This window comes from Camelus bactrianus, chromosome 3, assembly GCF_048773025.1.
Source record: "Camelus bactrianus isolate YW-2024 breed Bactrian camel chromosome 3, ASM4877302v1, whole genome shotgun sequence".
Taxonomy (NCBI): Eukaryota; Metazoa; Chordata; class Mammalia; order Artiodactyla; family Camelidae; genus Camelus; species Camelus bactrianus.
This window is the reverse complement of record NC_133541.1, coordinates 48,262,467-48,281,057: the sequence shown is the minus strand read 5'-3', so window position 1 is coordinate 48,281,057 and position 18,591 is coordinate 48,262,467. Positions and strand designations below refer to the sequence as shown.

The 18,591-nt window shown below is 33.4% G+C and overlaps 1 protein-coding gene across 5 annotated transcripts in view; it reads right to left on the bottom strand.

The window, feature by feature from the left end:
• Positions 1-205: 205 nt before the first annotated feature.
• RAD17 (RAD17 checkpoint clamp loader component) overlaps positions 206-18,591 on the bottom strand; it is a 29,111-nt gene continuing 10,725 nt past the window's right edge. For all 5 annotated transcript variants that reach the window (XM_045512390.2, XM_074359283.1, XM_010949339.3 and 2 more), the window contains 8 exons: positions 13,932-14,043; positions 12,038-12,223; positions 11,491-11,576; positions 11,233-11,379; positions 9,802-9,951; positions 7,765-7,885; positions 2,859-2,916; positions 206-975 (listed from right to left, as the gene is read on the bottom strand). In XM_045512390.2, the coding sequence (XP_045368346.1) occupies positions 717-975; positions 2,859-2,916; positions 7,765-7,885; positions 9,802-9,951; positions 11,233-11,379; positions 11,491-11,576; positions 12,038-12,223; positions 13,932-14,043 (1,119 nt within the window). In that variant the 3' untranslated portion in view covers positions 206-716. The remainder of the gene's footprint in view (positions 976-2,858; positions 2,917-7,764; positions 7,886-9,801; positions 9,952-11,232; positions 11,380-11,490; positions 11,577-12,037; positions 12,224-13,931; positions 14,044-18,591) is intronic.

The following is an 18,591-nucleotide window of genomic DNA, read 5'->3' as shown; positions in this document are numbered from 1 at the left end:
GACCAGGCTCTACATAGAGAGCAATGGAAAGGTCCTGGAGGGTGTGATTAACCCCTCTGGGGAGTTCTTTCCCAAGGTTGCCAGCCCCTTCCTTCCCTATTTTTGAAAAAGTTTGGCACTGTATGAAGGTTTGTGTACTATGTCCAGTGACATGGCAGGCTGTGCATGTTAGGAAATGTTAAAAAATGGGAGAAACAACAAGAAATTCAATATTTTAATTTTTATATAAATTATGTAAATAGCTTCCAAAAAGTATCTAAAATATTCCACTGTACAACATATAAAAATGGTATCTGAGAAGCTAGAGACCAGAGGAAAACTCCGAATAAGGCACAGTTTATTTACACTCATAATTGCATCCTAAACTGTTTTATAATTCATATTTACAACCTGTAGAGTTTCTGTATTCTGAATTATTCCTTCACATTTTCTGATACTTGGCGTAATGTTCAAACACACTTCATACACACTGACCTCCTCTCCCAGGACCACTCACAAGACTAAATAAATACTACAGAAAAAAATTAAGAGATTATTTGAAGGTTTGATCTATTTACTTCAACATGACAGAAGAGTCAGTCCTTTGTGCTGAAATACAACAAGAGTGAAGAATTAACAAACTAATTCACCTGAAAAGTATATTATCTCTGTTCAAGTACCAATGAATAACATGAACATCAATCTGTCAAGTAGCAGTCTCATGGGTGGGCTGCGTTCTATGTGCTGTCGCTCTCATAGTCTTCTATTATCATGTCTTCTATGTCTTCCTGGGCTGAAAATGGGCGAGGCTGGCTGGCGGGGAGTTCACTCCCACTATTTTGACTTAAAGGAAGAGACCAGGTTTCAGGTTCAGCCGTCTGAGTGGGTTCACCCAGTGCTTCCTCTACAGGCTGTCCTCCATTAAGCTGGGCTTCGTCTCCACTGTCGGGGTCTATCATTCCATGTTCCCTGTCAGTCAGGGCTTCCATTTTCAATCTGCCAGATTCATAACACAGACATTAATGATAATCAAAGGAGGAGATTCCTTTTAATTACACCATGAGTGTGATGATTAGGAAGCCATCACCTATAGCCTCTCATTTACCTTCCTTGTTCTCACTGTTTAGCCAGGTGCTCTGGATTATTTAACAATATAAACTACAAAGTAAATGACAAACTGAATACATTATTACAATTTTACAATTAACAACAAGCTAATTAATTTAATCTTTAGTAAAGAGTTCTTACAGAAAGAAAAAATTAAATAGAACAGAAAAATAGGCATAAAACATGAAGAGCTTCCAGAAGAATGGTTACTAAATTGTTCAACCTAATTTATAATTTTAAAATGGAAATTAAAATAATACTGTCGTCTTTTGAACTGGCAAAGACCTTTTAAAATAATAAAAGCCAGTGGTGGGAAGAGTTAGGAGAAAACAACATGCTGAAACACTGTAAGTGGGCATAAGATGGCAAAATATTCTTTGACACAACCTGGCAATATAGAGGAAAGTCCCCAAAAGGAGTATATCCATTGATGCAGCAATTTTATTTCTAGGAATTCATCCTACATAAATAGTATTTGATGTACATGATGATTTAGCTTCAAGAAAGGCTGCGGTAATAAAACCTGAAAACAAGCTAAATGTATGAAAATAAGGTGTACAGGAAATGTCTGATTACAGGAAACTATGCAGCTATTAAGTATTAAGTTAAATATTAATATTTAATATCAATATGAATCAAAGATAATGTTAAATATGGTCATTATAAATGAACAATAACAGTACTAGTCATTTTAGTAAGTAGCGCTGACAAATCCTGCTTCCCCATTCAGATCAGGTAGTTGAACCAATAATAAAAGACTCCCATTCTTTTAATTACATCTTTGTAGGAAAAAGACAATAGAAGACAATTGTCTTCCCTTGATTTTGATGTCATACTCTTACAGGGAAAGGAGCCAGTGACCTTCTTTGATTCAGAGGGAAGTCGGGAAAAGGAAAGTTTGTAAGGTCTGAGCCCTAATGATGTCCCAGTGGGATGATGCTTTAAGACCCATCCATCACTGTCTTTCTGTAAGAGGAAGGATGGGCTCACCATCACCATAGCTAAGTCATTATGCAGAAGAAGCCATTAACAGTACAAGGGCCTTTACTGAGTCTGTGAAGGTAGAGAAAAAAAAAAAGCCCAGATAAGTTTTCCACTTGGGACAGGAATAGGAGAACTCGTAGGAGTGGTAATAGGTGCCATTTCTATCATTTATTTCTGTCCTTGCAACCAGGAGGCAAGCTCTTCTTAAATCTTTTTAGGATGCCTGAGTGCATAATGTGACCTGACAAATAAACCAAGTAGAAATGAAATCTAGGCACTGTGTTAATCACTGATATTCACCCAGAAGCCATTTTGCAATAAAAGGAATATTGGATGTAGATTTATCCCTCTATATCTATATATTTTTTCACTAGTCTGAATTTTCTATGATACAGAAATAAAAAAGACAGTGCTATCTTTTGAGGTAGTTCCTGATAATTGTAGTCTACAAATATAAGCTAAGAACACCTCTTGGCAAGAAAGCTGAAAAGGGGTTTTCAGACATATGCAAGATTTGTTGAACTCAAGGTTTTAAAGATTCTTCTGCCTCTGTGATTCACTGTTTCTATTTAACCTAATATTCCATTCTGAGCTGGTGAAAATACGCTGTTACATGTAATAAATGCAATAGATGGGTCTGCAATGCAATCATATGGTCTTTAATCACCGGTACAGCATGTATGTCTTGGATTTTACAGATGACATTTATTGACTGTATAATGAATAAACAGATAACGTATTCAGTGGACATTTCAATAACAGCTCTTTGAAAATAAAAATGAGCTTACCTTCCAAAGTGTTGCTTCAGAGGAAGCCTTCCAATATCTTGGATAAAAGAAATCTGAGCTAAAACAGATTTTTAAAAAGCTTTAAATAGACATTTCTCCAAAGAATGTCCAAAAAGCACATGAAAGGATACTTAAAATCACAAATTGTTAGGAAAATGCAAACTAAAACCATAAGATACTATTTCACACCCCTTAGGATGGCTATTATCAAAAAACAAGGGTGGCAAGGATGTGGAGAAAGCTGAACCCTTGTGTACTGCCAGTGGGAATATAAAATGTATATCTGCTATGGAAAATGGTAAGGCAGTTCCTCTAAAAATTAAAAATAAAATTAAAAAATTAAAAATTACTGTATGATCTAGCAATTCCACTTCGGAGTATACACTCAAAAGAATTGAAAGCAAGGTCTTGAAGAAATATTTGCATATCTGTGTTCATAGCAGCATTATTCACGATAGTCAAAAAGTGGAAGCAACTTAAGTGTCCATCAACAAATAGATAAACATAATGTGGTAAATATATACAATGTATTATTTATGCTATAACGTAGATGAACCCCGATGACACTCTTGAAATAAGCCAGTCACAAAAAGACAAATACTGTATGAGTGCACTTAAGTGGTACCTAGAGAGGTCAAACTCAAAGAGACAAAGTAGGTAGTGGTTTCAGGGGGTGGGAGGGAGGGAGGGAGGTAGTGTTTAATGTGTGTAGTTTAAGTTTTGCAAGATGAAAAGTTCTGGAGATGGGTTGCACAATAGTGAATATGCTTAGCACCACTGAACTGTATACTTAAAAATAGTTTAAGATGGTAAATTTTATGTTACAAGGCAACATTTATTCAAGAAAATCTAACAGCAAAAGTCTGTGGCATTTGAATCAGGACCTGCTCCTTCCCTTCCTCAGCTTGAGAGACTTCACTCCAGGTGACTGCAGCCAAGAACACAGGGCTTCCCACTACTGAGTGTGGCCAGCTGAGAGTTTGGGGCTCCCTTTCTCCACTCAGCCCCACCTGTAGGATGGAGGCTCTACCCTAGGGCACAGCAGGCCAAGAATACTGCCTCCTTCTTGAAGTGCAATCACCGTTGCCCCAACTCATCTGTAGGGCAGAATTTCCAAACTGGGAGAGGTAAACCAAGATGATCATAGGCTCCCTCCAGCTGAGCACCTACCCAGAAGAGGGGCTCAGACAATTTGCCAAGGGGAAAGAGGCATTCCATAGGAAGAGAGAGCTCTGAGGCTCTATCCAAAGGAACTGACTTTATTTGAAACAATGTTGGGAAGCTCAAGCCTACAGCTCTCTTGAAACCAGCAGCTCCTCTTAATTAAAGAGCAACAAGCTAAACATAAGCCAGCTAGTTCAACAGAAAGAACTAGAGAAAGAGACAACTAAGAAGAGCTCTCCTGGGGTCAGAACAAACCTCAGAGACTGGACTCACAGTCTACACCTGCCCAAATTTAACTGGATCAGATTGTGGCATAATTTATGCCTCATGGCACTATAAAAAATAATGGAGCAATCCACCAGTAATTAGTGGAGCAGAACAGGTGGGTGTGACACCAAGGGAGTCACAGTCTAACAGAAATAAGGGAAAGAGACCACTAAAACCACTGTCATCCTGAAATGACAGTGGGCATGCCCAAGACTGAGTTCTCTGAAGAGTGACAGAGGCTTCACACTGCAGGGGAAAACAGACTTCATTAAAATAGTTTAGCCAAGTCACTAAACAAACAAAACATAACCCAGGGAGGGTGGAGATGAATCAGTATCAAAAGGTTCTACAATATATTACCTAAATTAGTACAGTTTTCAACAAAACATTACGAAATTATGCGAAAGAACAAAAAAGTGTGATCCATACACAGGAGAAGGGTATGGAACAGAAACTACCTATGAGAGGGCCAAGATATTAAATTTAACAGAAAAAAGACTTCAAAAGAGCCATTATAAATGTTTTCAAGGAATAAAAGAAAACCATGCTTAAACAAGTAAAGGGAGTTATAATGACAATGTCTCATCATGTAGGGAATATCAATAAAGAGACAGAAAATGCAAAAAGAACCAAATGGAAATTCTGGACTTGACAACGTCCAATAACCAAAGTGAAAAATTCACCAGAGGGGCTCAATAGTAGATTTCAACTGGGAGAAGAAATAATCAGTAAGCTTGAACATAGACTGATAGAGATTATGCAATCGAAAACAGAATGATATGTGAGATACCATTAAGCATTCCAACAAACACTAATGGAAGACCAGAAAAGAGGACAGAAAGGAGTAGAAAAAACATAAAGAGATAATGTCTGAAATGACATAGTGAATAAACTGAAAGAAATGGGATAAAAACTGATAAATTAAAAAAAGCCAAAACATCCTATTTTTGCCTAAATTTTACAAATCTTTTAAAGTTCACAAATCCAACAGTATGAGGGCTCTTGCACACTTACCTTTTTAAAAATCCACTACACGATACAATCAGGATTTTTATAAAACAGTTTTTTGATATGGAAAACATAAAGAGTTTTGATCCTGGAATCTGAATTTTTAACTAGTGGATACAATGATTCTGATGATTTTTGATAATTACCATGTAAGTAATCTAAACCAGTACTTCTCAAACGCCTCAACCATCTCCTGCATGAGAATCACCTGGAGATTTTGTTAAAATGCAGATTTATTCAGTAGGTCTTGGTTGAGACCTGAGATTCTGCATTTTTCTCAGGCCTCAAGGTGATGTTGATGATTCTGGTCTGAGCAGACTCTTGCTAATCAAACTGACTTACACAGAATTCTTAATAACTTTACATTGGAGAAACTGAGAGAGATCATCCTACCAAATAATAAAAGTTAACTGCACCAGCAACATTTGAATGGAGTCTAGTAATTAAATTATAAATTAGTAGTAATGTATCAATGTTAATGTCCTGATTCTGATGTGTATACTATGGTCATGTAAGAGAATGTCCCTGTTTTCAGGAAGTACATGCTGAAGTGTTTAAGAATAATGGGCATCATGTCTGCACTGTATTCAAACATGATTCAGGAAAAAAATACATGTCTTTGTGTACATATGTGCATAAAGAAAGAGAAAGAGAATAAAAGGCAAATATGGTAAAAATGAAACACTGAGAAATCTTACTAAAGGATATACAAGAATTTCTTTTGCACCATCCTCGTTATCTAAGTTTGAAATTATTTCAAGATAAAGTTTAAAAACTAGTATAATCTAAAAATAATAGGCAAGGATAGGGAAATCCATGAATTCTGATGCACAGATTAATCATGCCTATTGCTCAGAAGTCATCCCACTTCTACCTATAAATGTGGAATATTTTAAATCTTTTAAGTATCACTGTTCTTAAGGGATGAGATTTATTGTACGAAGGTAGATATTTACTCTATAATCCTCTCTTCTGATCATTCGTAAGGCAAACCCTATCTTTAAAATTTGTGGGAGTTTTAGTGAGTTATATGGTAGATAATAATTTCAATAATACACAAATTCTCTGTTCTATCTTGAAGATGAGCACTACAGACATGTGACCTAAGACTGTTAATGAAATGTGGCCCTTAAGACACACATTAAAAAAGAGAAACAACAACTGTATAGCACAGGGAAACATCCACAAGATCTTGTGGTAGCTCACAGCAAAAAAAATGTGACAATGAATTACATATGTTCATGTATAACTGAAAAATTGTGCTCTACACTGGAATTTGACACAACATTGTAAAATGATTATAAATCAATAAAAAATGTTTAAAAAAGTTAAAAAAATAAAAAAAATAAACTGATGGAAAATTTGGTAAAGTTCAAAAAAAGACAAACCTCAGTAGATACAAATTGGGCAAGTGTGTACTGCCATCGGCACATTAATGATTTTCAACCATTATTTATTATTGGCATAATTTCAAAACTTGGGAAGATAATGTAAATATACTATTAATGGACATTGTTTGTAATATTGAAATCAACTAAAATACCTATCAATGAGGCTGAATAAAATTATAAACTTTGAAAAAGTATGAGTTAAGATTTGAATATACTTTAGCAATGCTGCTGTTATAGACTAAATGTTTCTGTCACATCAAATTCGTATTTTGAAATCCTAACCCCTAAAGTGATGTTTAGGAGATGGAGACTTGGGAGGTGCTTAGGTCCTGAGGGTTAAGCCCTCATGAATGGGACTAGTGCCCTTATATAAGAGACCCCCAGAGAGCTCTCTCTTGCTCTGCCGTCCACCACGTGAGAATACAATGAGAAGATGGTCACGTGCAACCTAGGAAGCAGGCCCTCACTAGACATTGGATCTGCTAGCATCTTGATTTTGGACTTCCTAGCCTCCAGAGCCGCTTTGCACTAATTTATACAATATTGAGTGCTATGTAAGGAAAGTGACAAAAGCAAATTAAAGCTTGTATCTAATATTTGTATATGCACAGAAAAAGTCTAGAAGAGTTTACACCAACCTGTCAAAAGGAATTACCTGTGGTTACAAGGGACTAACAATTTTTATTTTATACACTTCTGTATTATTTGATTTCTTTCTTTATTTTTTACTAAAAAGAAATTCCCTGAGTTAAGAGTATTGAAAGAAAAATATAATTAGAGGGAAATTTCCTTGAAAAAGAATGAGACTTCAGAGAGAAAAATGCCACTGAACATTAGAATTAGATTTGGAAGGAAAAGAGCTGGAATATATAAACCTCCTAGAAATTAATCATAGGAAGGATCGGCTGTGTGGGCAGGATGTCTTTTTTTTAATAAATCAAAAACCATTTATTAATTCTGATTCAAAAAATAAAGGGGAAAAAACTTACTCTCACTAGTATATAGTAATGAGCTGACCCACAGAAAGATGTTATAAGATATTACTTCTTGGGGATAGTAAAAACTCATGTTATTACCTTGATTTCTCATTGGAATGGTTAACAAAGCAAGGTATGGCAAAAGCTGAGTTTGGAGGCATAAAGCTGGTAAGCAGAAGTCAGAAAAAAGTGCTTTTGCTGCCAGGCAATTTTCCCGATACTGTACAGAAGAAAAAAAAAAGATATAATGAAAAATAAAATTCTAAATGTGGATATTTATTCCTAGACAAAGTTTATTATATCACAAAGTATATGGGTTTATATACTACAAATGTATTTTGTTTATCTAATTAATCCTTTATAACTGTCCTAGCATTATCTAATAAAGCATTTTACCTACACAGCTACTTCACATTTAATATAACAGCAATAAGAAGTTTTTAAGAGACTTAAGGCAGAAGAAGAACAAACTTAAAAATTAAAGGAATTCTGTTTATAAGCATACATATACATATCACAAACTATGTGAGGATACTGCTTCTCAATGAAAGACTGTATTTCTTCAGTCTACACAGACACAATGTCAGGGTAATGGGAAGAGAAGCACTATCTCTGCCTTCTAGGAGCTCAGAGTCTTAAAAAGATCATTTATAAGTAACAAATGCAAAAATCAATATACATGCTATAAAAAGCAAAGCAAGTCAATAAGGGACATAAATTACTTAAAAGTCATGAAATTCTCCAAGAAATCCATTGAAAAAATTTTCTTAGGTAATGAATGAGAGGCTTATATTTAGCCATATGATTTTAGAACTGGAAGACATCTTAGAGATAACCTAGTCAGAGGCCATAAATCCAGATGCTACAGGAGTCAGGCAGGTAACAGAAATCACTGCACTGGAACAGTTGAAGACAGTGGTACCAGCCACTCCCATCTCCAAGAGGCAGATGCTACTCAGCTTGAACAGATTGCTGCCATGTAAAATATGGACCAGTGTTGCCTTACTTTCCCTTTTTTATCAGGAGGTTCCAGAAATTCTGAAGCCAAATATCCTTATCCAAGTTTTAATTATTATACTAGTTTTTAAAGATTGGCAATTCATTAAAAAAAATCTTTTGTGTATGTTTTATTCAACTTGTGGGCCATCTGTTTTTGATCTCTAAATAATTCAATCCTCTACCTTCATAGCTGTGGAAACTAAGGACATATTAGGTGAAGTAACTTGTCCAGATGGTTAGAGGTAAAGTCAGGATTTATTTTCAATTAAAACTAAAATATATCTACAGGTATACCTCAACATATTGTGGGTTCAATTCCAGACCATTGCAATAAGGTAAATATTACACAAATTTTGTGGTTTCCCAGTGCATATAAAAGTTACACTTACACTATACTATAGTCTGTTAAGTGTGCAATAGCATCATGTCTAAAAAAAAAAAAAAAAAGTACATACTTTAATTTAAAAATACTTAATTGCTAAAAAATGCTAACCATCACCTGAGCCTGCGTTGAGTCATAATCTTGCTGATGGAGAGTTTGAAATATTGAGAGAGTTATCAAAATGTGACACAGAGTGGGGAAGGATATAGCTCGAGAGTCAGAACACATGCTTAGCATGTACGAGGTCCTAGGTTCCCCAGTACCTCCTCTAAAAAGAAATAGACCTAATTACCCCCTCCACCAAACAACTTAAAAAAGTAAAAATAAAAAATGTGACACAGAAACATGACGTGAGCAAATGTTGGTGAAAAAAATGGTGCTGATAGACTCGTTTGACACAGGATTGCGACAAAACTTCAATTGTAAAAACAAAAAAAAGCATTATCTGTAAAGCACTTTAATAAAGTGCAATAAAATGAGGTAAGCCTCTGTACTTGAATCCAATTAAAATAGGTATATGCTTTTTAAATTTTGAGTGTTTTCCTTAAAAAAAGATTGAGCATTTAATAAGACTGTCTTTATGTTTTATCATAATTTAAAGAAAATTGTGGTCCACAGCAACTATCTTACTAAAAATAAAAGATTATTTTTCTTTTTTAACATTTTTTTAACTAAAAAAAAAAAAGCTTTATTGAGGTATACCATAAAAGGTTTACTTATTGAAAATGCACAGTTTTTTGGTTTTTTTTTTTTACCTTTTTATTTATTAGAAACCACTGGGGTTTGTGCAAGGGTCGAAAACTTGATCCTCCTCCTTGGCAATGAGCAAATCCTCGGGCTTTGTTGGAATGTATTACACCTCTTGTAGCTATAGATGTACTATACTCCTTGAGTAAAGACCGTGTCTAAAAAGGAGACAAGATGTGAAATAAAGAAAATAAGAGATTTACAAAATAGTACTTATTGGTACTACTGACACCAAGAAAAGGCTAACCATATTTAGTTACTGTATGTTCATTTTTTTCAACCTTACTACATTCCCAAAATTAATAGTGGAACAAAATTATTTAAAGCAAATCCAACAGACATAATAATCAAATGCTATGTGTGAATTTTAACTGGATCTTGGATGGGGGTGGTGGAAGCAATTTTAAATACATTTTTGAGACAGCTAGAGAAAACAGAAATAAGGACAGTATGTTACAGAATTAATATTAATTTTCTTAGGTGTGATGATATTATGGTTGTAATAGATCAATGTCCTTAGGCATCCTTAAATATTAAGACGTGATGCTACAATTACTTTTCAATTATTCAGCCAAAACAAGTATACAAATACATAAAGATTAAGCAAATGTGGCAAAATGTGAAAAACTGGTGAACAAAAGTTAAAGGTATATAGGTACTCATTGTACTACTCTTTCAATTTGTCAATAGGTTGGAAAATTTCAAGATAAAAAAGCAATATAAAAAATTAAGCAAATGCAACTGCTGAATAATAAAACTCTAAATACAGAAACTATATTATAAATGTTTTTATTGTATTTTTCCTAATTTTAATTATTAACGCTATTTCAATATTTGTAACGCAGAAACATTAAAACATCAAAATAGTGTTGTCCAATAGAAATTCCCATTATGAGAATGTTTTGTGTCTGGGCTGCTCAATACAGTAATTACTAGCCGCATTTGATTTATCTATCAAATGCTGGTACTGTGGCTAGTGACAGGGAAGTGAATTTTTAACTTAACTTAAGCAGCCACATGTGCCTGGTGACTACTATACCAGTCAGAGCAGTATTAAAATGTTAAGAAAATATACAAACTTTATAGTGAATAATTACAAATTCGTAAAAAAATAAGTAAAAATTTAAATAAACTAGCAGAAAGTACAGGAAAAGGCAGTTCTTTCCCTTCTATCTTCTTTTCAATGCTTGTCAAATTTTCTAACTATACATTAGTTTTATAATCAGAAAATACCTTTAGAAAAAATTACAACTATATTATCACAGAAAAATCAGACTCACTACTGAAGCTTCATTACAAACACTGGGTTGGATGAATTAATTCTGTCATAGTTACTAAGAAATTACTTAAAATAATGTCAAATAATTATGAATAAAAGTAAACTTACTCAATTCTGAGGAAATATTCATAAACAAAAACATTTAATCAAATGGTCTTACATTCCAGTCACCACTGAGGGTATCTGCAAAACTCAGAAATTCACTGGCTCTCACAAGATCATCCACTTCCATGAAGAAGTCTACATAGTTTTGGTGAAGATATAAATTAAATAACTCTCCTGGCATGTGTGACATTTCTACTACTTCCTATAAAAAAAAGTATATACAATTTTGGTAAAAATTCAGTGGTCAAATGTATATGGACACAAATGTAAACAATATATATCCAGTAAATAGTACCATTATTAAAGACTTTACCTCAGGCTGAACAAGCAGCGTATCCCGTTCATATTCTGATAAATGAGAAGGCAATCGAGGTAACTCTAATTCTGTTAAAGATGCTCCTACCAAAAAAAGGTCTGCAATTATTAAAAATAACACTATCTTTACAATTATGTAGCACCTTTCATTTGAATATTTCTCAAGTTGGTTTTTATGTTTAATCCCACTCAGAGTCCAAAGATATTCTATCTTAAATACATTTTCCTGCTATGGCTGTAAGCTTTGCCAAACAGTATCCGACCTAGTCAGAGTTCTTTCTTGTAACTGACCCAAATACATGACATTTTTTAAAATGTGGTATTTTGGGAGGGAGGGTATAGCTCAGTGGCAGAGTGCCTGCTTAGCATGCACAAGGTCCTAGGTTCAATCCCCAGTACCTCCAATAAAATAAATAAATAAACATAATTACATCCCCACCAAAAAAAAAAAAAAAAAAAAAAAGATATATATGAAAAAAATCAGTATTTTATTTCAAATATAAGACTAATAACATATTTTTTAAAAATGTGTAAGGTTTTCTTACTTTTACAATATAGTATTTTCCCCAAAGCTCTGAAGAGAAAGAGAGAAACATCTTTGCCACCAATAGCTTGGACTTCTTGATTTTCAAAAATCCTATCAGGTTTTTGTCTTCGTTTTGATTTTGACAGCGCAGCATCTGATTTTAATGAAGACATTCCTTTTTTCCTTGGGCATAAATTGTTCTTTCCTAAATAACATACCCAAGCAACAATATTTAAAATAAAATTAAAATATGAAAATTAAAACTGAGAGCACTTCAGGTATAGCTATACTAATATTCTAATTAAAACGTTTTTCCAATAAATAATTACAATGTGAACTAAGAGTCCTTTTTCAGTTACTAAACCATTAAAACAAAATAAAATGTCACCTAAAAGTATGTCATGACACAGATTTCAAATTTTCATGTACACAATGACACACTCTAATATAGTCACATCACCTTGATTTCTCACAGTGTTATGCACAAGGTACCGTTCTTCGTGCACAGTATGTATTAACTAATTCAGTCCTCGTAACAAGTCTTTTAGGGGAGAACTATTACACAGAGTAAAGAAATGAGATATAAGGAGGTTAAGTAACTAGCTAAAGGTCATCAGCTAGTAAGTGATTTGAATCCAGGCCGTATGGTTCTGCAATCCATGCTTTAACAACTATGCTATAGTACCTCTTTACTGATTTGGGCAGTCTCCAATTTATGAATATGCCCGTGTTCAAATTTCACTGGGAATCTACTGTTTAAAACTCAGAATGTATGACTTCAGAAAAGCAGCCTGAAACAGCAGAAAAACACAGATCTGGATTTGAATCCTAGCACTATCTATCTCATTAGGCTAGTCTGAGAATTAAATGAAAAAATATATAACTGCTAATACAGTTCCTGACACACTCAAAAATTATTTTCTTCCCTTTAAAATTTCGGAGCTCAGAGCAATAATGTTATAAATGGTAGTTAGCATCCCAAACTGACCCACTTCAGCCTTCTCGACCCTTAATTTCTGTAGTGAACTGAAGCACCATTTACATTTATGTTTCTGGTTTCAGTTGTGTTATGCTGCCTATCTCTGTACAGTTATTTTGAAAAACAAAGATGTAACTAAAAGAACAGGTTATACTTGTGGGTAGAAACTAGAATTTCAGGTGGATTTTGAGAGCTCCAAAGAGCTTTTAATTTTTAAAAATCAATTTCTCAATGTTAAGCATCAAGTAGGTCACTTGTTAAATGTTCTCTGATGAAGACTGTGTGCAGTAAACTATGATCATTAACAGTAAAAATTAACTCGTTGCCATTAGTCGGGCTCTTTACTACAGCATAATTAGGCACCCTTTTTACATATTAATAAGTAGAAATGAGTTTTTTAAACATATCATATATAAACAATTATGAAATAAGTTCAAAAGTAAACCTACCCAGCACAATACTATTAAATTCATTAACAACTGGCTGTTTGAGCACTTAATATGTGTCAAGCACTGGAATAAACCCTCTACAAGTATAACCTCACTTAATCTTGACACAACTCGATGAGACAGGTTCTCATATAAAAGAATAGAAAATAAAGGCATGGAAAGATTAAGTCACTTGCAAGATTAAGTCACTGAAAAATGGCAGAGAGGGATTTTTTTTCCCAGGAAGTCTCATTCCAAATTAACTCTGAAACGTAAAGTGGCAAACTATGAAAATGAATCAGCTGTTGTCTACAGATATATATGGTAACACATTCACAGGGGTGTGTGTCCATACATTTTATTACACTGTCTCAATAAAAAAATGGTAAGTGGATATATGTATATATCAATTTTAAGTTAAAGTACGTTTACTTTGATTTCATTTCACGAACAATAAAAAGTCAGTCACCTATATGATACTGTAAGAGTGTACCTTTCAGAATTACCTGTTGAGGAAGAAAACTGGAGGCTGTTTATTGCACTTCTGATATCACCAGAACATCCTTGACAGAGCAACTCTAGAGCAGCTTTATCAGGGACAATAATTTTTCTTCCATTCTAAAATGAGAAAATATTAAAAAAAAAAACTATGCCCTAAAACAGAAAACAAAAAGCTCCTACTTTCTAAACTATTGGAAGTACATTAGAATCTTTCAAATCTGAATGCTAAAAAGTCTCCATGTGGTGGGGGAGGGTATAGCTCCAGTGGTAAAGTGCATGCTTAGCATGCACAAGGTCCTAGGTTTAATCCCCAGTACTTCCGTTAAAGTAAAAATAAATAAATAAACCTAATTACCAACCCCTCCAAAAAAACTGTGTTAAACACCAGTCTGCTTATGAAGGGCCAAGTGTCAATGACATCACAGGTTAAGGTAAAATTTGAACAGTATGAAATAGTGGACTAGGACTACTGTTTTTTACTTGGACTAGGTTATATTTTCTCCCACTATATGTACATAAGTATATACAAATACACACACACACACACACACAAAGACCTCAAAACACACCATAATAAAAGCAATAAAATGAAGTACACAAAAAAATTGACAAACCTTTGAAATTTACATGAAAATCCATATACTGGATTTTTCAACGTATTAATACAGTCTGCTGAGTATTAAAAAGCTATAACTGCATCAACTCATATTTAAAGCCTGTTTCATATAGTTATTTAAGGTACATAAACTGTTTGTATATTTTTGGGGGGGGGGATATACCAAGTGGTAGAGCACATGCTTAGTATGCATGAGGTCCTGAGTTCAATCCCCAGTACCTCCATTAAAAACAAACAAATAGGTAAGTTTTAAAATGTATGTATATTTTAATAGATACATATGCAAAATAAACATAATACATACATACATGCATATGTATGTAAATATATCACATACCACTCTTGGTAGTTCAAAGGCAAGAAAAATTTATCCTCTCTTCCCCTTTAGAAACGCCTTTATTTAAAAAAATTTTTTTAAATTCATGTATAGTCAGTTTACAATGTTATGTTAATTTCTGGTGTACGGCAGAAACTCCTAATAGTTTACTGACAACATGACTTAAGTTGAATTTATGTGATGGTTCACAGATGACCTCATTTTAGATCTCATAAAAACTGATTCAAACAGAAAAACAGTACTTGTTACAATCCTTCAATATATTTTTAACTTTATTAACAAAAGCTGTTTCAAAAGTTCTTTATGAAAGTTATTGTCCTTTTAGTTTCCACAAATTCCAAACTTCATCACAACTGCTAACATTTTAGTAGAAACCTTTCCGGACCACTATTTGTGCACATATATCTGTAAGTATATACAGTTATCTGTAATTATAGAGTTAACTTTTTAAACGTAAGTGGCATCATATTGTATGTATTATTCTATGACTTAATACCATTCTTGTGATCTTCCTATGTTAGTATCTTTAAATCTGTATCATTAAAAAAACGTTACAGGTACACCATAATTTAACTAATACTTCCTTTAATGAAGGGACATCTACACTGTTACCAATTTTTCACCATTACAGACCTGTATACATAGTTACACACAGTGGACCCTTGAATAATGTGGGATTAAGGGCAATAGCTCTCCTCATGGTCAAAAATCCGAGTCTAATTTATAGTTGGCGCTCTGTGATCGTGGTTCTGCATCCTCAGATTCAACTAATCATGGGTCAAGTAGTACTGCAGTATTCATTACTGAAAAAAGGCATATATAAGTGGACCCATGCAGTTGTTGTTCAAGGGTCGACTGTGTATCTTTGTCAACATGCATGAGTATTTCTGTAGAAGCAGAGTGTCCTTCAAAGTGTCTATAACATTTACCAATTTTATTTTTCCTAGCAGTAGTAGGTGACTGTTCACTTTTCCATATCTTTGGTAAATCTGTATAACAATCTTTTAAATTTTCTGTAATCTGAAATGTGAAAAATGTCATCCGGTTTAAGTATGACTTTCTGTGATTATAGTAGGGCTGAACACCTCTCCCGTTTACTAGCCATTTGTATTTCTTTGTTTACTGGCTTGTTTTTAGCCTTTTTTCACAGGCACATTTTTACATATTCAGGTGTTAGTGCTTTTCTGTTATAAAACTGCAAATATTTCCTTTCATTCTCATGCTTGTCTTTTAACTTTGTTTATCATGCCTTTTGTCATTTCCTAAGCTTTCCATTTTTTTGAAGTAAATCCATGGCCTTCAGGCTTTCATTTCTTGCTTAGGACAACTTTCCCCCAACCCAAAGTCAGTATTTTCCTAATATTCTTCTAATTTTTGCATTTAAACCTTTACTCCACCTATAAATTATTTTTGTGCATAGTATGAAGAGGCAACATTATGTTTTGCCATATGGATATCCAATTGTTTCAACAGTCCCTATTAACCATAATAGTCTACTCTCTCCCCACTGATGTGAAATGCTATTTCCGTGAAATGAAAAAAATTCCTATATACACATTATTTATCTATTTCTATGCTGTCTTCTCATTTTATTCTTCTATTTGTCTATTACTGTGCTAATACCACAGTATTTTCTATGGCTTTATTATATTATGTTCCAATATCTAAATAGCAAGTCTCTATCACTCTTCTACAAAATTGTCTTATCATGCCTTCTCTTTCAGATTAACTTAATTTTCATTGTGACTACATTTACTTTAAAAGTTGTTTTGAGAGGTATACTTGTTTTTGAAAAATCTCAGATACGGATCACTTGCCAGTAAGGAAATATAACTTGAAATCATGATCCTTGGTAGCTAAAGAAAATACCATAGATGTTAAGTACTATGAACACAGCAAATGTGGCTGAAATGTTTGATCAGCAGTTCCTTCCACACTTTGATACCTAATGATATCAGAAAAGACTAAAAATCTTTTTTCCTATCAATTGAGAGAAACATCTATTTAAACTTAAAAAAAAAAACACTTAAGATATTCAACATTCTTTCCTATTATAACTAGTTCACTTAAGATGTCAACATTCTTTCTTAATATAATTAACTAAGCTACAGAATACCAGAGTAAACTCTTCTTTAAATCTTCCTTTACTACCATTATCTTCCTTGGGGACTCCAGACAATATCATAATATTTGATCTTATAAAAGCTAGTAGGGACTTAAATAGTATGCTTGTTGTTGCTCCTGTGATGTAACACCAACAACAGTATCAAAAGTATACTAGTTCTACCATTCTTGCAGGTCAACTACTTAAGGTATAGCACATTAACTATATAAAAAAGAAGTTATGGTATTTCTTTTTACTGTAAAACACAATCTGCTAGAGTAAATGCCATTTGCAATTTAATGACTCAGTGTTAAAAATTTTATGTAAGTGATATAGTATGATGCTATTTTTGTTATTTCTTTAATGATTGTTTAATATTTAAAACTATAATTTGTAGTTTTCACGTTCACAGAGAATATAAAGTTTTTTCAAAAAGACAACAAAAAATTACAAGTAATCCTATCATCCAGAACTAATCACACTTAACATTTTAATGTATTTCTTCTAGTTTGTATAGGTTCATGTTTGTATGTGCATTGTGTTGTCGACAATTGTTTGTTTTGTTGTAGCACAGTGAACTGGAACCAGAACAATACTTCAAACTCATCTGATACTTAATAGTTGAGGAATATTATGCAAGTTATTTCCCCTCAAAGCTCAGTTTCCTTACCTGTAAAATGGGGATAATTCTGTATGGTTGTTGTGAGGATTTAATAAGATGAGGTATGTAAAAATACTCTACATAGGTCCTGACACATACCAAGGTTTGAAAACATCATTTCTACTGTTAGTATTATATAACTTCACATCTTATTATTTTTAACATTAAATTGTATTTCCCCATGTCACTAAATATTTTCAAAACACAAATTAATGACACAATAGTTCACCATAGTAACTGCTCTATGATTGGACTTCGTTTATTTCTAAGTTTTCATTATTAATAATTTTATCTATTCAGCTAAGTATTCTACATATATACATAATTTTGTTTAATTCTCCAAACAACCTCTCCCTTGGAGATTTCCCTCAGATCCTATGATCCAGCATTGCTAAAAAAGTAATGTTCATGTAAGAGCCAGTTGACTTATAGCAGTAGGGCCCCCTACAACCATGTTGTTGGGATTAGAAGTTCCACCAATGTATTTTAACATCATCTTGACTTGAAAGATAGGAAAAAATGATGTGTTAAACACTATTAAACAGTACAATTAAAAATAGTTAAGATGGTATAGTTAATAATACCATATTATATATTTGAAAGCTGGTAAGAGAATAAATCTTAGATGTTCCCATGACAGAAAAAAATTGTAATTACATGACATGATGGAGGTGTTAGATAACAATAATCATAGTGGTAATCATTTTGCATTATGTAAGTTTATCAAATCAGTGTCATACACCTTAAACTTACATCATGTTATGTGTCAATTATATCTCAATAAAGCTGGGAAAAAATGGTTAAGGTGGTAAATTTTATGATGTATTTTTTACCACAATGGAAAAAAAAACATTAAATTTTTAAAGAGTTGACAGCAGAACAAAAGTAGAGTTGGACTGTAGAGGACTTGGACCTAGATGCTAGGAAATAGTTTCTTGATAATAGAC